The sequence below is a fragment of the Euleptes europaea genome, chromosome 13 (genome assembly GCF_029931775.1).
Source record: "Euleptes europaea isolate rEulEur1 chromosome 13, rEulEur1.hap1, whole genome shotgun sequence".
NCBI classification, from domain to species: Eukaryota; Metazoa; Chordata; class Lepidosauria; order Squamata; family Sphaerodactylidae; genus Euleptes; species Euleptes europaea.
This window is the reverse complement of record NC_079324.1, coordinates 8,371,767-8,394,764: the sequence shown is the minus strand read 5'-3', so window position 1 is coordinate 8,394,764 and position 22,998 is coordinate 8,371,767. Positions and strand designations below refer to the sequence as shown.

The 22,998-nt window shown below is 44.4% G+C and overlaps 1 protein-coding gene across 2 annotated transcripts in view; it reads left to right on the top strand.

The window, feature by feature from the left end:
* Positions 1 to 22,998, top strand: part of ARHGEF9 (Cdc42 guanine nucleotide exchange factor 9) — a 182,099-nt gene that overhangs the window by 91,003 nt on the left and 68,098 nt on the right. For both annotated transcript variants that reach the window (XM_056859261.1, XM_056859260.1), the window contains exons 4-5: positions 9,524 to 9,703; positions 19,305 to 19,537. In XM_056859261.1, coding sequence (XP_056715239.1) covers positions 9,524 to 9,703; positions 19,305 to 19,537 — 413 coding nt within the window. The remainder of the gene's footprint in view (positions 1 to 9,523; positions 9,704 to 19,304; positions 19,538 to 22,998) is intronic.

Below are 22,998 nucleotides of genomic sequence, written 5' to 3'. Positions count from 1 at the left end.
CTAATCAGGTCTGCTCAGTGGGACTTACTTCCAGGGAAGCGTTTACAGAATTTCCCAGTGAGTCCAACGTGTTTTGGGGGATGTGTGAAGTGATTTTCCGCTTCCGTAACAACCGTTGCGTGTCCACCATTGCAGATGACAGTCTGAACATGCAGCAATGAGCAGTTGCCCAGCATGAAGCTCTCTAGCTGGCTGGTCTTTCCTTTGCCTCGTGAGACCCTGGCTTGATGTAAAGATGCTGCCAAATTTTGCAGTTTGACTGGTTCAGCTCAAAAATCTGTTTCATTTTTGTTTTTCTCTTACATGAGTCAAATGCAGGAGCCTTTATTTTCAAGCCATTTTCTGAAATGGTATTTATAATGTCATTTTTGCATTGGCTGCAAGGCCATAACAATTATGTGAAATGGCACCAAAACAACAAACAAACAAACTCGGATCCCTCTCAGAACAACTGGATTAAATGCAAAGGCTCATGAGAGCAACCTGCAAAGCCAAAAAGGAACAAAAAGGCATATGTGTACAATGCCTAGCCTGATGCCAGGCCTGTCCTATGAGTGGAGAAATGTTAGCAATAGCCTGGCATGAGGCACAGTAAATAGGCCAGTCTGTCTTTTCAACAGGGGCCTAAAATATAATAGCCCAGATCATTGCACAGCAGCTCACCAGATACAGGCTTTAAATGGGGAGCCCATGAGCCGTGCAAAATAGGTGGGTTAGCAAAAGTCTGGATAGGCAAATGGTACAAGGCTTGCAATTAGAGGTGTGCATTCGGATATGCCGAACCAGGGGAAAAGGTGCCCTTTGACTGGAGCAAAAAAGAAAAAGCCTTATTTGAAAAAGTCAAAATTTTCCTGCTTTTTTTGGCTCTTGTTAAACTTCTTTAAAAAAAAAATAGCTGCCAAACCATCTGCCACCCGATTTGTGCTGGGCGGTGGGTTCGACTCCATTGAAGCCTATGGGGAATCTTTGTGGGGCTTGGGGAGGGGCGTTTTTTTAAGGTTGTGGCACCAAATTTGCAGCATAGCTGTTGGGGACTCTACTTACTCGAATCCCAGGTTTGGTAAAGATTGGATCAGGGGGTCTAATTTTATTGGTCCCCAAATGGAAAAATGGGGCCCAATAAAATTAGAACATCCCCCCTCTCCGATCCAGTCTTTACTAAGAACAGTGGGCTGGACTAAAGGATTGGAAGCTAGAGGGCTGGGAAGATAAAAATCAGAATGGCTTCCAGCAATTATTCCAGGTTGGGCTAATCCCGAGGCTTCATAATCCTGGCCATGTTTGCACAGCCCTCTTTCCTTCTGTGCCTGGAATGGGTTCCTGGCATATGCAGCCAGTAGTAGCCTGAATACCCTTTATTCTAATCTGGACTCTAATCTGGAGAACCGGGTTTGATTCCCCACTCCTCCACATGAGCGGCAGACACTAATCTGATGAACTAGGTTGGCTTCTCCACTCCTACACATGAAGCCAGATGGGTGACCTTGGGCTAGTCACAGCTCTCTTAGAGCTCTATCGGCCCCACCTACCTTACAGGGTGTCGGTTTTGGGGAGGGGAGGGGAAGGTGATTGTAAGCCAGTTTGATTTTTCCTTAAGTGGTAGAGAAAGGTGGCATATAAACATTAACTCTTCTTCTTCTTACTAGCCAGGGCTTGTCAGAGTTTGGAAGCTAAGCAGGGTTGGCCCTGGTCAGCACTTGGATGGGAGACCACCAAGGAAGTCCAGGGTTGCTATACAGAGGCAGGCAATGGTAAATCACCTCTGCACATCTCTTGCCTTGAAAACCGTATGAAAACTGCCATAAATTGGTTGCAACTTGACAGCACTTCATTGTAATTTATATGCGATGCATGGTTGCTCACAAAGCCAAGCCCAGCCCCTGAGTCTCCCAATTCATGGCCTTGATTCCCTGTTACACAGCTGTTTGTTTTCTCAAATATCTATGTGCCACCGTATTCAGATGCCGCTGCTTGGCCCCAGGAGCTGCCGAGGGAAAGAGGGCAGTTCTTCTTCTTCTACTTTGCTATGTTCTGGAACCTCTCCTCATCCCTTCTCCTTGGGGCAAAGCTTCAAACGTATCTTCTTCACATGAGTGTGGAAAGTGCCGTCAAGTCACAGCTGACTTATGGTGACTCCGTTGCGTTTTCAAGGCAAGAGACTTTCAGAGGTGGTTGGCCATTGCCTGGGCTGAGAGAGTTTGGAGAGAACCCAAGGTCACCCAGCAGGCTTTACGTAGAGGAGTGGGGAATCAAACCTGGTTCTCCAACCCTGTTTGCAGCCTCTGCAGAACCAGTATCAGTAGGGGCCGTCTTCTTATGCTGAGAAGCAAAATCCAGGGGCAGTAAATGGGAGGGGCCTCTATCCACTTTTTCATGTCTTGTTGAAAGTTGGTGATTTCAACATTGAAGTGAATCAGTTTAAATTTTTGTTTCTGTCACTTGAATCGCATGGGTCTGTGCAGCAGAAGAGCCTGTCTCCCCACTCCTTGAGTGCTTTTTCCTTTCCCTCTCGTGACATTTTTTCTAGCAGTAAAGAGAAGGTCAGAATGCACCGAAGTGGCATGCCTGCTCTTTTAACTGGCTTTTAACCAGGGCCGTCTTCTCAATGAGTTTAATGACTGTTGGAATGGCTGCGGTTTATACCAGCTTGCAATTTCAACTCTGTGTGTCAAGGCGAACGATATTGCTGGAGTTTCTTACACAGTTCTTTATTATCCCAAATGGAATCAAATGAGAAATGTTGCCAGAAGGTAGAGTGCCAACAAATCTTTTCAAATGTCTTTTTAAAGCAGAGAAGACTAGAAATGAGCATAGCTGTTTGCTCAGCAACAGGCCGGCTGCTGGTTCAGAGAAACTCATTCTGCCCAAATTAAGTGAACATGGTCTGAGCTATGTGGTCGTCCCCCCCACCCCCACACACACACTTAAGCAGGAGAAGGCAGCTTAATCGCTTCAGACTTCCTCTAAATAGATTGACTCCTCTTTATGCTGAAATGGTTTGGGAAACCAGATTGATCTTACTTCTCACGATGGCAAGGGTAACAGGAAAAGGTGAGGGGCTGCAGTTGTCTTTTTAAAAAAACTGCCCAGCTCCCCACCCTCACCAGAAATGATGCTACCCTGCTCCAAAATTTTGTGGATTCCTTCACAAATCCAGAGACGTTTTCCCCGAGGATTATGCTTCCGTTGCTTGGAATTGTGCTTTGCCTTACTGCCCCCCCCACTCTCCCAAGGATATCATCAGGAGCATGGGGAGGGGGAAACTAACTTTCCCAATAGGCCAAGCTTTTGTTTTTTTAGAAATAAAATTTCTAATTTTGGGGGGGGGCAATAAAATGTCATAAAATAAAATTACCCAAAGTCACTTGAAAATGAGCCAAGATATAAAGACTTGACCCTTGGGAATTTCTTGATTTATTTACTTGATCTTTACCTCATCTTTCTCCCCAATGGGGACCCAAAGCAGCTTACATCATTCTCCTCTTCTCCATTTTATCCCCACAACAACCCTGTGGAGTAGGTTAGGCTGAGAGCATGTAACTGGCCCAAGGTCACCCAGCAAGCTTCCATGGCAGAATGGGGATTCGGACCTGGTGTCCCAGATCTTAGTCCGACACTCTAACCATTACACCTCACTGACTCCCAAGCTGCAGAATTCATTCCCAAGCCTGGTAACTGTGCCTCCCTGGCATATCCTGCCATTGTTACCCTAGGCAGGCATTCTCCACTTAAATTGGGGAATAAGCTCGAGCAAGAGCAAGGGGGGGGGGAGTAACTGGGATCTGTAACCTATGTATACCAGGATTGACCCAGGTGAGAATTCTTAAATGAGCAGGCAATTGTTCTAATTGAAATGAGTTTTATTGAAGAGGAATAAAACAATAAAAGCAAGAAATATATTTCAAGCAATGAACACTCACGCGCGCAAAGCACACGAGAGCTGACTAAGAGAAAAGGGAGGAGGTTCGGATAGCATTTGGGGAAGTTACCAGTCTTGAAGTGTTTCTGGAGGCAAAGGAGAAAGCTCCCACACAAGTGGGGGTGAGTGCATGGATCCAGGGGACACACATATTGTGATGGCCAAAGGACCAGTTGTTATACCCTAAAATGGGTCCTAAGGCGCTATGAGGTATTCTGGCAGGAAAGCCAGAGAACAAAGAATTGATTGCTTTTCCGGGGCGCCGACAAAAGAGTAGGAGAGGCTTGATGGGTCATTAGGACACAAGAGAATGCCTGGGCTAGTCCCTTGAATACTGATTGATTGGAGGGATGGGTGCAGATAGAGTGAGTAATGGTCTGCTTGGAGCGCTGATTAAATCACCTTAGTGTGACACATTGTGGAGCCAGGCACACCTTAAGGCCAGGGGAAAAGGTCAGCTAACAACCTCCTTCCTGCCCAGGCTTGAACACCACAAAATGGACCCCCAAAACTCTGAGGGACATCCATTGTGTGGGAGCAGTGCCCTGCTCTGGTGTCAGTCTTGGAGACCCCCTGGCCTCCATGAAGCCCTTTAACAGGAGGAGGGATGGAGTCTGCATTCTCCCTACTGCTTGTTTACCCTAGTGCTGGCCTACCTTTTAAGAAATGCTCTTACCAGTAGGGGTTTACAACTATGTGAGGTGTTTGGGATTTGTTTCTCTTTTGTTTCATGTTTGGGCTCGATCAAAAGGACCATTTTTCTCATGCTTGTTTTCTTTGGCAAGTTTACTGGTTTTATTTATTCCCTTTAGGGCGTGTGTCCCCCCTCCCCACGCATGCCTCATCATTTTCATGCCATTTACCGGTATGCTTCTGCATGTTTGTATTGCTTATATCCAGCCAAATCAAGAACAGCTGTCCATTTTGTTTCATAGAGTTAGGCAGAGGGGCGGTCTTTTGGATCAAATCAGAGTTGCTTTAAAATTTGGTAACATCCCTAGCCACAAATCCACTGTAGAAGAGAGTGCCGCTGAAGTGTGCACTGTGTAGCTACACAGTTCACCTGGACCAGGAGATGACGCTTCTTGAGCTCCAGAGGATCCGCATGCTTAGCAGCCCTGGAGAAGCAGGCAGGAGTGCAGGCCAGGCTGTGCCACGGGCCAGGGTTCACCCAAGGAGGTGCCTGCCAGCTCTTCCCTTGGTGCCTGCCGAGCTTTTCCGAAAGTGGGTGGGGCCATTGTAAGGCAGGGCTTGTTATTGGCTGCCTTCATTCAAATGCAAGGGGAGGGACTGTGACTCAGCGGAAGAGATTCTGCTTTGCATGCAGAAGGTCCTAGGTTCATTCCCGTCATCTCCAGTTAAAAAGGACCAGGCAGTAGGTGATGTGAAAGACCTTCCCCATGAGACCCTGGAGATCTCCTGCCAGTCTGAAAGACTGACTTTTATGGACCAAAGGTCATTCAGTATACAGCAGTTTCATGTTTGTAGGGAGGGAAGGAAGGGAGGTGGCATGGTATAGCACTATCTCATCATGTCTTGGAAGCTAAGCAGGGTCGGTACTTGGAAGGGAGACTGCCAAAGAAGACTCTGCTGAGGAAGGTAATGGCAATCCACCTCTGCTTCTCACTTACCTTGAAAGCCCTTTGCTGGGGTCGCTGTAAGTTGGCTGCAACTTGACAGCACTTTACACACACATGTTCCTTCTCCCCCTCCCCATATGCACCTAGTTTCTTGCCTCCTGCCTGTCACTCCCTGTCACCTAGTGCTAAGGTTCTCTAACAGGCAGATGCAAAGGTTCTCAGTCCCACAATTCTGCCTACTTAGGAAGGAAGTGTGTAAAGGCCAAACTGCATATCCACATTTTGTCCACACCATGAGTGTGATCTCACCAGTCTCAAGCTTGTGGGTGGATCGGACATCAATTTAGTGCATTTCCTTACTGTGATTCTAACATAGATTTTAACAGATAAGCATTTATTTGGACATTTGTATTTCTGGATGCTCTTGGATGCATACACAGCAGAAAACTAGCACATCAGAAAATACTGAATTTGGCAAATTAGTGCTAAACGTCACTGCCTTGAAGTTAAGCCTTCCTTCCATCTATTTTTAGCATTCCAACAATCTCCCACATGGTGATATTTTCACACCAGCCAGCTTTCCAGCTGCAGTTCAATAGGAAGAGGAAGGAATAGCGTCACCTGCTCCCCCCCCCCCCACCACTCATTACATCTTTGGTGGGGTATGACTAGGGATGTACAACACCCATCCTTTTGTTTCCATTGAGTTTTCTGCTTTTCTGTTCAATGCACATGCTGCTCTTTGCTTTCAATGGGAGTGAGTATTCAGAAACAGACTGCCATTGTTAAAGCTATGACAAGCTTGTACAGCCACTGAGAGAGAGAGAGAGAGAATTTTACCAGCATAAAGTGAATTGTACAGAAGGTGGGCTTGGGATAATTGTGTGTGCCAAGGGAGCTGCACTATCCGAGCCCAAAATCAACTCTGCTGGAATGCAGCAGCATCCCCTAATAAGGATACTGTCCAGAGAACACTTGACTAGCCTCTGATTCTGTGGCTTGATTGTTTGGGGAGGCTGCAAGCACACAGCGAAGCTGTTGTCCTTCCTTTCTGTGAGTCGAGCCATCTGCAGCTTCTCACCCGTCGGGGGACACTTGCTCCTTCTCTTCACCATAAGGGCCCTGCAGCAATTAACAGTAAGGAATGAGAGGGCCCGGCCTGTTAAATGAAGACTCTTTTTTTGCTACAGGAGCACTGTGCATGTGCTCCAGCTGTCCCTACTTATCATAGAATCATAAATCATAGAGTTGGAAGGGGCCATACAGGCCATCTAGTCCAACCCCCTGGCTCATTGCAGGATCAGCTGAGAGCATCCCTGACAAGTGCTTGTCCAGCCTCTGCTTAAAGACTGCCAGTGAGGGGGAGCTCATCGCCTCCCTGGGTAGCGGATTCTACTGTCGAACCACTCTTACTGTAAAAAAAATAAAATCCTCATACCCAGCCCGTACCTTCCCCCCACAATTTAAACCCATTCTTGCAAGTCCTCAGCTGCCAACAGGGACAGCTCCCTGCCTTCCTCTAAGTGACAGCCTTTCAACTTCTTAAAGAGAGCTATCCTGTCCCCCCTCAGCCTCCTCTTCTCCAGACTAAACATTCCCAACTTCCTCAGCCTTTCCTCCTAGGGCTTGGTCTTCAGGCCATTGATCATCCAGGGACAGATCCTTTTGTGCTCCCTTTCTGTTGGGAATTGGTCTGCGAGTTTTGTCTCTGCCAGGATTGCAAAGAGGGCTGAATGTTTATGTTTTGTTGACGTGGTCTCCGGGGCTGGTGCTGGCCACTTGGCCAGTGTTGACGGGTCAGATCAAGAGCTACTGGTGATGTGATGTTCAGGTGCATTCGAAGAAGCTGGAGCTGAACTGCTGTTTTTGTTAAAAGAAGACTTACTTCGCTTCAATTCTTCTCCCTCGAAGAAGAAATGAGTTGTAGTTAGGAGTTGTTATTTTATATCCCAAGTTTGCCCTCCCTTTAATATAGTAAACTTATATGTTTTGTTAAGGAAAGCAACATGTTTTGAGTCTTTATGTGTGTGTTTAATCTATGATCAACAAGATCACGATTTATCGAAATCAATCTCAACACTTTCCCTATAATCAGTGTGGTCTAGGGGTTAAGAGTGTCAGATTAGGATCTGGTAGACCCAGGTTCAAATCCCCCTCTCTGCTGTGGAAACTCCCTGGGTCAGTCAATAACTCTCAGCCTAACTTACTTCTCAGGAGAACATCAAGAGCCCAGTAGCACCTTAACAACTAACAAAAATGTCTAGCAGGGTCTGAGCTTTCATGAGTCACAGCTGACTTCTTCAGATAACTTCACAGGGTTGTTGTGAAGATAAAATGAAGAAGGATGTAAACTGCTTTGGGTTCCCAGTGGGGAGTGGGGTATAAATGAGTATATAAACAGTAAACCCCTTCCCCCTGTTTTGCCCTTTGGCAGATTCCTTGCTAGCCTGAACTGCTTGGCATGTGATTCTCCAGGGTTCAGCTTCCTCCCCAGGGTCTGTGTAAGGTGACACTTCTGAGGAGGTCATGGTGGATCCATCTGGTATTTGGTGTGCAGGAACACGAATACTCGTGCATGAATTTGGAGGAACTCATAACTTGCCGTTTCACAGGCTACAAATAGCTGGGTAGATTTTGAGCAGGGAATCCTATATTGTGCAACGGTTATGTGTTTGCAATATTTATGTATTTATTTTGCAATATTTATTTATTTACAATATTTATTCAGCACCGCCCAAACCTCCGCCCGGTGCCAAAAAAGGGGGCGTTCCCAAGCGGAAACTGATGGTGGTCCCATCTTAGTGGTACATCTTAGTACCTTCATTCCCCTTTAGGATTATTAGTTTATACTTTTATTTGGGGACATAGCTCAACGGGATGCTACTTTCACATATTCGCATTGAGATAAAGATAGAATATTATCGAATCTACCTCATATGGAAGATAATGGTAATAGCAATAAGTGGAATAAGGTATCTCAATTTAAAAAGAAAAATTTATGTTGCAATTCTCACAACCATTTTCTCAAACAATATTGTGAAAATAATAGAATACCTAGAGGCTTACGCATTCAGAAGCCCCCTGCCTTATTTATGGGAAAGGAGGATTTTAAGAAAATATTGGGCTGCTATTCTTAATAAATTTTCTTTTGATTTAATGCTGTTGATTATAGAAACCTCAGTTAAAGATGTTACTGCTCTAGACAAAGACATACAAGAAACTATGGATAACTTGAGGAAGAATAACTCAAAGGAAAGATGTGAATGTAAAATACAGGATTTAGAACAGGAATTAAAGACTTTTTCAGATAAACTTAAAGAGACAAAAAAGAAAAACTCCAAAGAGATATGAAAGATTATACTGAGGGAAATATTTATAAATAGATGGATAAGAGTATAGCCCGTAGTCATAAGTTTAAAAAACAAGTCTCATGGCAAAATATTATACCTCATTACACCTCAGAAACAGAAATTACTGAAGAAGGTACTTTCTCTAGTGTGAATTTGTTCGAAGGAAGACTACATGTGGATACCACAACCTGCATGAGCTCACCATTTAGTATTGGTTTAATGTGCATAATTGGAAATTTGAACTGATTGCGAAAAGACTGTACATTATATTTAGAATTTATTTTGAAATATATTATTTGACTTGTGATTTGAGGGTGTATAACACTGAACAATATCTGTAACACAGAACACTATCTGTTGGATTAGCTTTATTGTATATTTGTTTGGGACGATCACTATATTAACTGTGATGTGTCATCTGTAAGTTTTCTGTTTCAATTATAAATGTACAGTTGAAGTCAAAGTTTTATATAATTTGGAACTGTCCCTGGTGAATTAGCAACCTGAATTTGGGTAATTTCATTTAAATAAATTTGTTATAAATCATTCATAAGTTATACTCCCAGACAGAAAGTATTACTTGACAGAGGTTTGTCTCTAGTAAGTGTCTGCTGAACTGTGTGTGAATCATGTTTTCACCATCACCCTCTTCTCTCTCTCTCTCTCTCTTCCAGGGTTATTTGAAGCAGTGTCGGAAGAGAAGAGACATGTTCAGTGATGAACAGTTGAAGATCATCTTCGGCAACATTGAGGACATCTACAGGTTTCAGATGGGCTTTGTAAGGGATTTGGAGAAGCAGTACAACAACGAGGATCCCCATCTCAGTGAAATTGGGCCATGTTTTTTGGAGCATGTAAGTGTTTTGTGGAGGGGGGAACATGGCGCAAAATGAACCTGTCCGATCCAGTCTTTCTTCATTATTTTTTGTGGCATACAGTGATCAATGTGAACGCAAACATATGCACATGAGAGCAGCTCCCTGGGGATATGACCCACACTGTAGCAATATGCAGGTCAGGATCCAAAAGAGGTTCAGGTCACTAGGGTACATGAACCTCGTAGCCCTCATAGCCAGGACTGTGATCTTTAGTCCTTCATTTAAGGGTGACAGTAAAAGTTGTCCAGTTGGACCCCTTCTTCCTTGTTCTCATTTTCTTCCTCCTCGTTGCTCTCTCCATCTCTCCCACCAGTCCTCATTGTTCCCCTTACATCTGCATGGGGTTTCTGTGCTCTGGATCCATCCCCTACCAGTCGTTCATACTGGGCTTTTCATGTAAATGCCAGAATCACTTGGATGGGGCCGGTCCCACGGTTTCTTCCTTGCTGATGGGACCCATCCAAGAGGGAGGGCAAGAATGAAGAAAAAGAAGTACCACCTATACATTTCCAAATTCCACAGTGTCAAGAGATGACAGAAGAGGAAAGCAGAGTGCACACTATTGTGTGCATGTGAAATCATGTTACCAGTGGGGTGCTGAATTCCTACTGTAATACATGTAGGAAAGATTGTTATGAAGGATCAGGACATTCACACTTAGATGCAGGCCCCTCAGTACCAGATATTTCAGCTAGTGTGAGACGAGCCCATTGTGGGTGGTGTTTAGGAGAACAGAGGACACAAGGAAGGTTTGTTCTTCTCCTCTGGGAGTCTCGCCTTGCCTCTGACCCCAGTGCAATCAGGGGAATCCTTTCTGACAAGCAATCTGGGGCTTTTCAATTCTTGCAGCGCAAACCTACGCAGAGTTACGCCCTTTTAAGCCCATTGACTTCAATGGACTTAGAAGGGTATAAGCTCTGCTCTGGACTGCACTGTTATGCTCTTAAAAAGAATACGAAAATCAGCGTATTGGGGTCAAAATGTTGAAAATGTGGTTCCCAAGTTGATGGCATTTGGTTCTCTGAACAGAGCCGCTTCACTCACACACACACATACACACACACACACACACACACACACACAAGGTCATTGTGGGTTTTCTGTACTGAGAGAATGTGCTGAATGTTATATTTAGAAAACAGGACCTGAAATAATAGAGGCCATGGATTTCCAGCCTTGGCTGTAGATGCCATACCTGGCAGAGCCAAGTAGCCAAGTACACCTGGGCAGAAGCCCATGATGCCCAGGGCATGGGATTAGGCTTGCTCTCCTGCCTGTCTCTCTTCTGGCAAGTGGCTGCTTGCTCCCTGACTCAGCAACCCTGGCATAGGGTGGAGTTCCACATTGCACGAATACTCACAAACTGTCATGTGCATCCATGTGGTACCACTATCTCCAACTTTGAATTTCACTTGTGGCATGGTTGCCAAAAAGGTTTAGCCAGCACTGATATTTACAGTGTTACTTGCTGTCAGGATTTGATATGAAGTTTCTGCTGGTGTATCCAGGGGCATGAAAGAATTCTTAGCATGAGAGTTCAGAATTAGGAGGTTGGAATGACCGTTTTTTGCTTGATCAGAGAACCCTGACCTGGAAAGCCCCAGAATAACCTGATCTTGTCAGATCTCAGAAGCTAAGTAGGGTTGGCCCTGGCTAGTATCTGGTTGGGAGACCTCCAAGGAATACCAGGGTCATGATGCAGAGGCAGGCAATGGCATACCATTGCCTTGAAAACCTCAGCAGGGGTCACCATAAATCAGATTTGACTTGAGGACAAAAAGAGAGAGAGAGAGAGAGAGACCTTTTGCCATTAACTCCATCATGTGTCTCTCAGGCACCACCCCTGAAGCCCTGGACATGGTCAGACTCACCCCTGATTGACCACCTGCCTTCCTGTGTCCAATCAAGTACCCGTCTATTCTGCTCTTCCCCCAATCGTCTGCACCCCTTGCCCTTCTCTTTCTGGCCTGGTTCACCTCCTGAACTCCGCGAGAGTGCATGAAGCCGCCAGTGGACTCACAGTCTTGGGAGGATTGTGTAGAAGTGCCGGCTATGTGGCCTGGCACCTCCAGTTGGAGAGTGGAGCGGACTCAGAGCCCTTATGGTTGGTGAGAGACCTTTCTCTAGCTTCCACAGTGGCACAAACCAAGCCAGATTCACATCAGGGCAGCCCTGTGACCGGATGCTGTGATTTTGCCATCAAAGAACTATCGTAAAAATAACTGTCAAGTGTTTTCGGATGAGCCATCGTTGTGGGATTAGAACAGTGAATGACTGGGCCTCTCTGATTGCACACCAGTGGAGTGGACCTTTCACAGTAGTCTCAGCTGAGAATGGATTTTTTCACTTGAGAAGGAAGCGCACATGTCAGTTGTTGGCAGATGTAGGGAAGCTGGGCTAAATATTTTAGTATTAGAATCAGACTTTATTTGTAGTCATAGACCATCAAATATCCCAAAAAATTGTAATTAAATATATACATAAATAGTTATGAACTGATAATACAAAAGATAAAGATGTAGTGGAGATTAAAAACTGAAATAAAGGGATAAAATCCTCCAAAGTATACATTAAATTGGAGAGATTCTAATTATAGATTGGTTATTCTAGAGCCTTAAGTGCATTTTGTCTTGTTTTAGTTGCCAGCCAGGCAAATCTAGCCATACTAACAGATAAATTTGGTATTGTGTCTGACAAAAGGAGTTCTAGACGATGTTTTCTGAGAGGTCTGGGGCAACACACTAACAAGGGAATCAGAGGGCCTGATTATATATGGTCATACAATGTGCACTCAAATAGGACGTGTTCAGTGGTTTCTATTGCGTCCTGATTGCATATACATTTTTGTGCATCCATTGGCCTTTTATTATATATCCCTTCAAGAAACTTAGAGGGAAGAGCATTATATCGAAGGAGCATAAAAGCCCTACGATATTCATGATTTGTAATATCAGACAGATAAGACATAGTGGTGTTCCTAATAAGCAGGTCCTTTCTAAAGGGGGGATTCTGAATCTTATTCAGATCATGCTGCCTCTCTACCTCAAAAACACTAGTCTTAATAAGTTCTTTGGCTGAATCATGAGTCATTGATAAGAGGAGCTGACGAGCGAGCCCATAGCAGCCCAGTTTTTTTTAATTAAGAGCTAATTGCCAGGGTGCTACAAAAGAGTGTTAATATCAGGGTTATCGGCCTTTTTTGGGGGGGGGGGTTAACAACTTTAGCCAGAACATGAAGGTGATAATCCAGAGACTGGCCTGGACCGTGGTCATCCCAGACTTGATTCTCAGTGCTGCATTTGAGATGTTGTTCGGAGCCTGAAAGATTTTTCTGAGAAATTTAGATTGCACTCTCTGCAGGCTGGCTCTCCACCTTCTTTCCTTTGGGGCTCTGTTTGAGATTCCACAACAGACATGGGTCCTTCCCTAACCCCCAAACAGATATACGGAATCATAAAAATCCTCCTGTTTTTGCCAGGTTTCACTTGCTTTGTTTCTTTTTCTGCCTTCTTGGATATCCCAATATTTCACCTAGTTTGGACCTTGATAACCTGCCTGAAACATAAGCATTCCAGTAGATGCACATATCACAGAGAAGAAGGTAGCATGCTAGTCAAGGACACTTGGGATTGCAGCTGTAGGATTGTGGTGCGCAGTGCTCTGCCACACCTTTTTTAACCAGCTCCCTAAATAGATTGAGCTTGCACACCAGAGAGAGAAGTCAATCATAGCCCACTCCCAGATGCTACATGCAGGGAGCATTGCATTTGGGGGCGCATTCCAAAATAGACCTCCCACAGGAAGTCAGATGATGTCAGAGTCATGTGACAGGGAGAGCGTAAGCCAGAGTTATGACCTCACCAGTGTCAAGGCCAGGACTATGGGCTGCAGACTCAAACAGTTGGGGGGGGGGCAGGAAAAACACAACAACTACCACGATGTCCCATGGAGGAATCCTGTGCACCACCAAGTGACCTCACCTTGCTGTCCTGCTGCTGTGTTCATCATGCATGTAAACAGAGGCAGGAGGCACGGAGGTCCTTCCAAAAGGAGCCTCTCCCAAATAATAATGGCAGCTCTGTAGGAGTTTGCAACCCAACAGAAGGGACTCCACAACTCACCTGAGAATACCAACCTATGGGACCACTGATCCAGAATCCTTTTTCTTGCCATCAAGTCACAGCTGACTTATGGCGACCCCATAGGGTTTTCAAGGCAAGAGACGTTCAGAGGTGGTTTGCCATTACCTGCCTCATTGTCATGACCCTGATATTCCTTGGAGGTCTCCCATCCAAATACTAGCCAGGGTCACAGCTGAGAGTGTGTGACTGGCCCAAGGTCATCCATCAAGCTTCCATGGCACGAGTGGGGATTTGAACCTGGGTTTCCCGGGTCTTAGTCCAACACCTTAACCACTATACTACACTGGCTCCATGCCTAATCTGATAAAGTTCTGAAAGAACTGTGACAGGCCCAAAGCCACCCAGCAGGCTTCATGTGGAGGAGTAGGGAGTCCGCTGCTCTTAACCACTACACCACACTGGCTCTCCAGAGTGCTACCACCTCATCAAGCCTGACATGTAAGAAACTCACAGATTTTGCAACTGGAAGAATAGGACAGGGATTAGGGAACCACGTGCTGATGTAAATTGGGGGGTGAGGGAAAACAAGGGTGCATTATTGTCTGTCTCATCGTAAATGAGGTCATTGTACACCAGGCAGCCCTCCCAGGCTCCTCCTTGGGCACTTATTTATATCGAATGCCTTTGTGTGTTAAAAAGTGTAGACAGCCTTCGTTGCAGAGTCCCTTTAAACCTCTGATCCTTCCCACAATATGTAGCCCAGGGGTGCCAAACGCAATTGTTATGAGGGCCAGATAAGATGTAAATGCCGCTTGGCCGGGCCAGGCCAGGCCTCGCCAACCCAGGTCGGGGGGGGGGGTGCCTCAGCTGGCTTGTGGGCTGGATAAGAGCTCTCAAGGGGCCGGATACAACCCACGGGCCTTGTTTGACACCACTGATGTAGCCACTTACTCTTGTTATTGTACAAGGTTCCCTCTGACTCCCCAAATTCCCCCACAGACCTAGGGGCTCCTTTTCCCCGCCTCGGGGACCCCTTCCCCCCAGCTGCCCTTTCTTCATGGCTCTTTAATGACAGGGCTAGCAGGAGCTTCCCAGTTGCCTGCCTGCCTGCCTCTCCTCTCTAGCAGCCCCCATGCCTCTGGATCAACTCCTCCACCCCCCCAGGCTTCAGCCGCCTGCCCTGCCTCTCCCCTGGCTCTGGCACCAACCCCTGCTCTTGCTGCTGCTATCTTCCCCAGGTCCATGGCTCCACCTCCTTTGCCTTCCCCTCACTTTCCCAGCTGCTGGCCTTTAATTCCTTGATGGGTTGGCCCATTTCCACCCCCACCCCACAATGCTGGTGGCATATCACTTCTGGCCTGGTCATCTTTTCCCCCGATTGGGCCAGAGAGGCACCTTGCCACCGCTCAGGGCTAGCGGGGCTGGTTTGCCAGTCACAAAAGATGTGTATAGAATTGGAAGCCTGTGCTAGGCTTAGCAGTGACCAGTAGGCTTACCCCACTGGCTGTACAGTGATCTACAGTGTGCAAGATGTCTGTGTTGATAGCGATCCCCCTTCAGCCTCCCCCTCTTTGCCTGTTACATAAGCCTTGCAACACTGGAGCTGATGAATTGGCCAGTGTTGTAAATACATCAGGAGATGCCAAGAAAATCAGGCAGCCTTGCTTTTTAGCTTTGCCTGGAGGGAGAATAAAATACTATCTTGGCACTTATGTAAGAGGAAGCTGCTATCTAGGATGCTGGCTCCTTTTATGCATAACTGCATTACTTTCAATTGCTGCTCGGCTGAGCTACATTTCACACCGGCAACACTTCAGATACTATTAGAGAATCACATTGTGGATGCTAATGAAACTTCAGCAGGACACCATTAAAACCGCTCACAGCATCTTCTTTCCGAGCGCCTGAGATTTGCTGCTCCCCATTGTTTTGTGCTTTTCTGTTTAAGAGCGAGGCTGTAACAGCAGTTCTCTTCCCTGTCCGTAGAACAGCTCAGGCCGTAGTGATGAGCAGTCTTTTAAAAATGCAGAAAAAATAAACAGGAATGGGCCCTGTCATAATCCATCTGGGATGTGAGGGCTTTGCTCCAAGCTGGGCTGGGGCCACAAAGGTCAGGAAGTTAAATTTCAGCTGTCAGTTTTCAGAACAACAGGGCACAGAAACATTCTCTGCAGAATTACCTAAGGAAAAAAAGCGAGCGGGGGGAGGGGAGGGGAGGAAAGCTACAGGAAAGCAGAGTGGCCGATCTCTGGCTGCTGCTGCTGTTGGGTCAGAGGGTTATGAAAGTTTGGCCTGATGGGCCTGCTGTTGTCCAAAGAGAGCCCGCTTTTCCAGCTGAGTGTCCACCATTTTAGAGCACATGGAAAATATACTTGGGACACTGGTGGTAAAGCTAAGGTGGGGTGGGTCTGATCTCTGCCTGGATGAGACCCAACTGAACAAAAGAACATAAGAAAGGCCATGCTTGATCAGACCAAGGCCCATCAAGTCCAACAGGCCGTTCACACAGTGGCCAACCAGATGCCTCTTGGAAGCCCACAAACAAGGCAACTGAAGCAGCATTCTCCTGTCTGTTTAATATATAGGCATGCTCCTCTGATCCTGGAGAGAATAGGTATGCATCATGACTAGTACCATTTTTACTAGTACTGGGAACTTTATGCGAGCTGCTCTGAGTTTTCTTTTTTTAAAGACAATGATGATGATAATGATTCAAGTCCAGTAGCATCTTAGAGACCAACAAGACTTTTTTGGAGTATGAGCTTTTGAGAGTCAAAGCTCCCTTCATCAGATATGAAGGAGCTTTGGCTCACAAAAGCTCATTCCCCAAAAAATCTTGTTAGTCTCGAAGTTGCTACTGGACTGGGATCTAGTTGTTCTACTGCAGACCAACATAGTGTGCCCCCTGAAACAATTATAATGATGATGATTGATGATGATGATGGGCACCTGGGAGGAACTATGGAAAGGATGTAATTGAGTGTTGCATTTCTCTCTGCCCCACATTTTCCTGGTGTAGTGGTTAAATCTGGAGAATGAGGTTTGATTCCCCACTCCTCCACATGAGTGGCAGACTCTAATCTGATGAACCAGGTTGGTTTCCCCACTCTTTCACATGAAGCCAACTGGATGACCTTGGGCTAGTCACAGCTCTTAGAGCTCTCTCAGCCCCACCTACCTCACCAGGTATCTGTTGTGGGGAGAGTAAGGGAAGGTGATTGTAAGCCTGTTTGATTCTCCTTAAAGGTAGAGAAAATTGGGATATAAAAACCAACTCTTCTTCCTCTTCCATCTAGGATATTACAGGGCTTAAACTGGTCCATTTTCCCCATCCATTTCCATTACTGCAGCTTCTAGAGAAGAAGGAAGTGTCCCTTGGTTACTCCTCTAGGCCTAGAGGCAATTTTGGACTTGGAGAAACACAGGACAGGGCCAGTTCTGAAAAAGCAACTGTCGAGTTGGTGTCCATAATGGGTGTGAAGGTCAGGAGCTGGGAGGAGGTATAGGGAAGTAGGGTTGGGAAAGGACTAGACCCACTTTTTCTTTTTATCCTGTCAGTCTCCAGGGGCCTTTAACTTGCTCAAAGGTCCAGTCTTATAGATGAGATCAAACTCACACACTCTCCTTGTGACTAAACAGTAGGGTTGAGTGCATAGTCACCATTCCTGTTACTGCCCCTCCCTGCATCCCATCCTTCAATTCCAGTTTATCATGGAGGAGTTCTAAAATTAATATTGGAATTGGGCACAAGTCTCATTTATTTCCATTCAATTATTCCATTCTTCTTACCATTTTGGCTAGAAGTAAGCATGTGTGTATTGATAAAACAGTGAAGTGATTGTATGTACAATTGTTTGCAGATTCTTCTTGTGTTTTACCAGTCTGTGCATACTCTTCTGTGCATCAGTAAAACACCACACAAAAAGAATCTTTATGCATCCCAGTGTATCATAGCAAATTTGCTTGCTTTGCAGTGTTTCATCAGTGAGCACATGCATATTGTAAATGGAGAGAAGAGAAGAAAGACACAAAGGACCTGAAGGAAACAGTAATTGTGAAAAACCACACAGTTACAATGCCCTGTGCAAAAATTAGAAATAAAAAAGAGGATTCCTAATGCCTCAGTTCCATTTTGGAAACAAAGGCAAGGTAGTGGGCAAGGAGAAATTCAAATGAAAGGAATTTTGAAAGTACTGCCACCAAATCACAGGAAACAGGCTAGAGCTGTGTATCATGTTGTAAAATAAGAAATTGTGGAAACGACTTCCTTGTTTTGGTTGCTTACATGCTTTGATCTATTCAGCACTGGCAGAAATACCTGAAATTTCCCAAGTGAAATTGTTCTTCTTCACCCAGAAGCAGACAATGATGGAATTTACTGACACAAAATGTGATTTGTGTCCTCTGGCTTATTTAAAGGATCACGTTGGTCATATCTCTGAAAGTTAGGCACTTTAATAGAGCCTCCAGTTTTACTTTATATTTAGAAAAATGCTATGCCATCTCTTGAGACCTGCTGGAATGGCCAAGGTAAAATAATACAACTGGATCATAAAAACAGTAACTAAATAATTATACTTCTAAAAAACAAAACCAGGAAATCACAAATAGCTTTCAGCCTAGAAACAGACCATAAACAGAAGTTGTCATCCCCGTGTTAAAAAGTTGGGGTAAAATGAAATGTTTGGGCCTGGTGCCTAAAAGACACTAAGGTAGATGCCAGCCACGCCTCAAGGTAGAGGGCTTTCAAGGTAGAATAGGAGGAGGTGATCCTTCAGGTAGGGGTGTGCAAAAAAAAAAAAAAAAAGCCAGTAAAATTCAGGTTTGGGTTTCTTGGACCTGATTTTTTCGAGAAACCCTATATAAGCCGAATTCCCATACCGGTAAATATGGGAATCCGGTTTATTTTCTGGTTTCCTGAAAAAATTCGGCCCTGGGGGGCATTTTTGGAGGTAGAGCCCCCAATCTTGCAGTGTAGCTTGCAGGGACTCTCCTTGCAAGAACCCCCAAGTTTGGTGAAGATTGGGTCAGGGGGGTCCAAAGTTATGGGGTCTGAAAGAGGTCACCCCCTCTCGCCTCCATACAGAAGTAGGAAGGTAAGAGTCAGATTCTTTGGTCGTTCGCAACTCAGCTACTGCTTGTCTATGGAGAAGGGAGGGGGCGACATCTCCAGAGCCCATAACACCCCCTGATCCAACCTCACCAAACTTTGGGCTTTGTGCAAGGAAAGTCATGAAAGCTACCCTTAAAATTTGGGACCTCTACCCCCCAAAATGCCCCCACAGGAGCGTTGCAAAAAATCCCCCCCCTTTTTCCTATTGTGGGAACTATCAATCAACCGGCTTCCTCAGGCTTTCTTTACATTGTTTCAATGTAGCAAAAGCCTGCGGAATTCTCATAATATGAAACAATGGAGATTTTGGCTGTTGGTTTGTGGCTTGTGTCTCATGTGCTCCTTCTCTCTCTGCACCTTCTGACTTTTACCCCTCTTGCAGCAAGACGGCTTCTGGATCTATTCTGAGTACTGTAACAACCACTTGGATGCATGCATGGAGCTCTCCAAGCTGATGAAAGATGGCCGGTATCAGCACTTCTTTGAAGCGTGCCGTCTCTTGCAGCAGATGATTGACATCGCCATCGATGGGTTCCTTCTGACCCCTGTGCAGAAAATCTGCAAATACCCCTTGCAGTTGGCAGAACTGCTGAAGTACACTGCCCAGGACCACAGGTACTTGGATGTCAGGGGTGGAGGTTGTTTGCACATGGGGCAGGCATTCTCATGGCCTGGCTGCCCCACATTTATGGAATATGGGGGGGGGGAAATCTGTTGAGCCCTCTCTGGTCCTTCCTGCAAGGAGCTCAAGTTTTCCACCACCACCGTTCCGGCTCCATGTTTTGCTCCTCACAATTCTGTGATGTTAGCCTGGGAAAGAACAAATGGCTTGAGGTTATCATCTTCTCCCATACATTCCTGCCCAAGAATTAAGATCCCAGGGAGAGGCCCTCCTGACCTTCCCACCAATCAAAGAAGCTGCTCTGGTGCACACACCAGAGAGGGCCTTTTCAGTGGCAGCCCCGTGATTATGGAACAAACCTCCCCAGGGAGGTGCGCCTGACTCCCTCGCTTTCGATCTTTAGGAGGCAGTTGAATACCATTTTATTTAGGATCACATTTGATTAAGTTACTAGCAGTCCTAAATTGTGATTTTAAGTGTTAGTTTTTAATGTATTTAATAATTTTTATTTTATCTATATTGTAAGCCAACGAGCTCTGTGAGGAAGAAAGGCAACTTAAAAATGTTTCAAATAAATAAATAGTTACCCAGTGAGCTTCATGATAGAGGTGGTGGGGAGATTTGGAACCTGGGTTTTGTCAGTCCTAATCCCGAACTCTCTACTGGAAAACCCTGTGGCTCTTCCGATAGCCAGGCCAAAGGGTCTTTCAGAAAAGCTGTGAAAACCTTACTCATTAGGGCTGCCTTCTGAGAGTCATACTTATCTGGCTGGGGGTGGGGGGGGTACGCTACTTGCTTTTATCTGCTAGTTAGATTTTGTTCTGTTTTGAAGAGTTTCCTGTTTTTTTAAGTGTTGCATTGTTTTGCAAGTTGAATCCATTTAAATCATTTTGAATGACTCTGAAGTTGTCCTTGAAGCCATGGGAGAAAAGTGATCCCCCCTCCGAAGTTTTCTCCCCTGGGAAAAAATGGAAATTTGGGGGGAAGGTTGAAATATTTACAATATATCATAGAGTCATAGAGTTGGAAGGAACCACCAGGGTCATCTAGTCCAAACCCCTGCACAATGCAGGAAATTCACAACTCCCTCCCCCACACTCCCAGTGACCCCTACTCCATGCCCAGAAGATGGCCAAGATGCCCTCCCTCTCATGATCTGCCTAAGGTCATAGAATCAGCATTCCTGACAGATGGCCATCTAATTTCTGCTTAAAAACCTCCAGGGAAGGAGAGCTTACCACCTCCCGAGGAAGCCTGTTCCACTGAGGAACCGCTCTAAATTATTCCTAATATCTAGATGGAAACTGTTTTGATTTGATTTCAACCCATTGGTTCTGGTACAACCTTCTGGTACAACAGAAAACAACCAAACTTTTTTTCTGATTGAACAACTTAGCATATAAAATTATACTATTTGGCCTATTTATGGAATTTAAAAGTAAAAAATGTTAATTTACTATAACAAAAATTATACACAGCACTTGAGAAATTGCAGCTCCCTATGTTAATATACACTAGTACCTTTAATTTTTGCCATCTGAGACATACGGGGGAGGGGAGTTGAAGGTCAACAAAATAATTTATTTGGACAGAAACTTTCTCATGGAGTCATAATAGGTAGGACTGCCAGTGTGTTTGAATATTAAGCTAGAACAAATTATTGCCTAGTAATTGTTGCTAAACTTATTTACTTCAGACTAAAACAATTCTTGAAAATGTAATATATGTCTATAGTATAAGGTGTTTTTTTTCAGTGTTTCCCAGAATTTCCCATTTTTTCCATTAGAAGAATTAAGAAAGTCCTGAGATATTTTCACGTTTTACACTCGGAATGAGTGAAATGCTTTGTAGGATAAGGTTTTTCCAGCTCAGATAGAGAAAATATTTCACAGGATTTTTTTCCTTTTCAGTATTCCCCCAAATTTTACAATTTTTCCATGGGAAAAATTGAAAACATCTGGGGACTTTTTCATGCTATACGTTTCAGGTATGATGACCCTTGCTTTAAGAAGCATTTTGCTGATTCTAAAAGATAAAATATTTCATAGGATTTTTTTTTCCAGTGCTGCCTCAAATTTTCCATTTTTTCTGTCAGAAAAATGGGGGGGGGAGTTCACTAGAAAAGCTATTTCTAAATACGGTTCCGAAGAGACTCATGTGGGACAATGTGCATTTTATTATCAACACTATAGAATATGTAAAACAGAAGAAATGCAAAGCGGCTTTCATCTTTTTAAATGCAGGAAAAGCATTTGACAATATCCAGTGGGACTTCTTATCAGAGACTATTCAAAGCTTGAATTGTGGTAACAAATACATACAATGGATCCAGAGCATATATCAAAGACAATCAGCAAAATTAGTGATTAATGGAAAATTATCGGAAAAAATTGATATTAATAAAGGCACCAGACAAGGATGCCCGTTATCTCCACTACTATTCAATTTAGCTTTGGAAGTATTAACTACCAGATTAAGACAAAATGAAAAAATTGGTGGACTGAAAACCTCTGGTGAGGAGTATAAATTAAAGTGCTATGCGGATGATGTGGTTTTAACTCTGGAAAATCTGGCAGAATCCATAGAACATCTTATGGAAGAAATAGAAAAATATGGTCAACTATCTGGATATAGAATAAACAAAAATAAGACAAAGATAATCCTAGAAAATATAGATATTCTTGAAAAACAAGATATCCAGCAGATAACAGGATGCAAAGTTACAGAAGAACCAGTAAGATATTTTGGGAATTTATCCTACTGGGAAAAATCAAACACTATTAAAGGACAATTATCAAAAAACTTGGGAAGAAATACAAAGAGATTTAGAAATATGAGTGAAACTGAATTTGTCATGGACCGGAAGAATAGCAGTAGTAAAGATGAACCTGCTACCGAGATTAACTTTTCTTTTTCAAATGCTTCCAATACAAATAGAAGAGAAAACATTGGTGGAATGGCAACGACAAATTAATAAATTTGTGTGGGCTGGGAAAAAAACAAGGATTAACTTCAAAGTGATGCAAGATGAGAAGAAAAGAGGCGGATTGGCATTGTCAAACATCAAGCTTTATCACCAGGCAGCAAGATTAACGTGGATTGCAGATTGGATGAAAAACCCAGATAAAAAAATCTTTAAGATAGAAAAGGGACCGTGGGACCATGGACTCCACTACTACTTACAGAAAGCAAAAAAGTCAGAGCTGTTTGCAGAGAAACATATAATTAAAGATGGACTGATGAAGACCTGGATCAGAAATAAAAACAGATTAAGTCCTTTACCATCTCTGATGATGTCTCCCACAGATACTTATCTAAATAAGGGAGAGAAAAAATGTACAGATTTCATAAGATATCAGGACATGCTAGATGATAAAGAAGAAATAAAATCTTGGAACGGGATTAAGAGGAGCAAAAAAGTGGGTTGGCTAACCTACAATCAAATGATAATGAA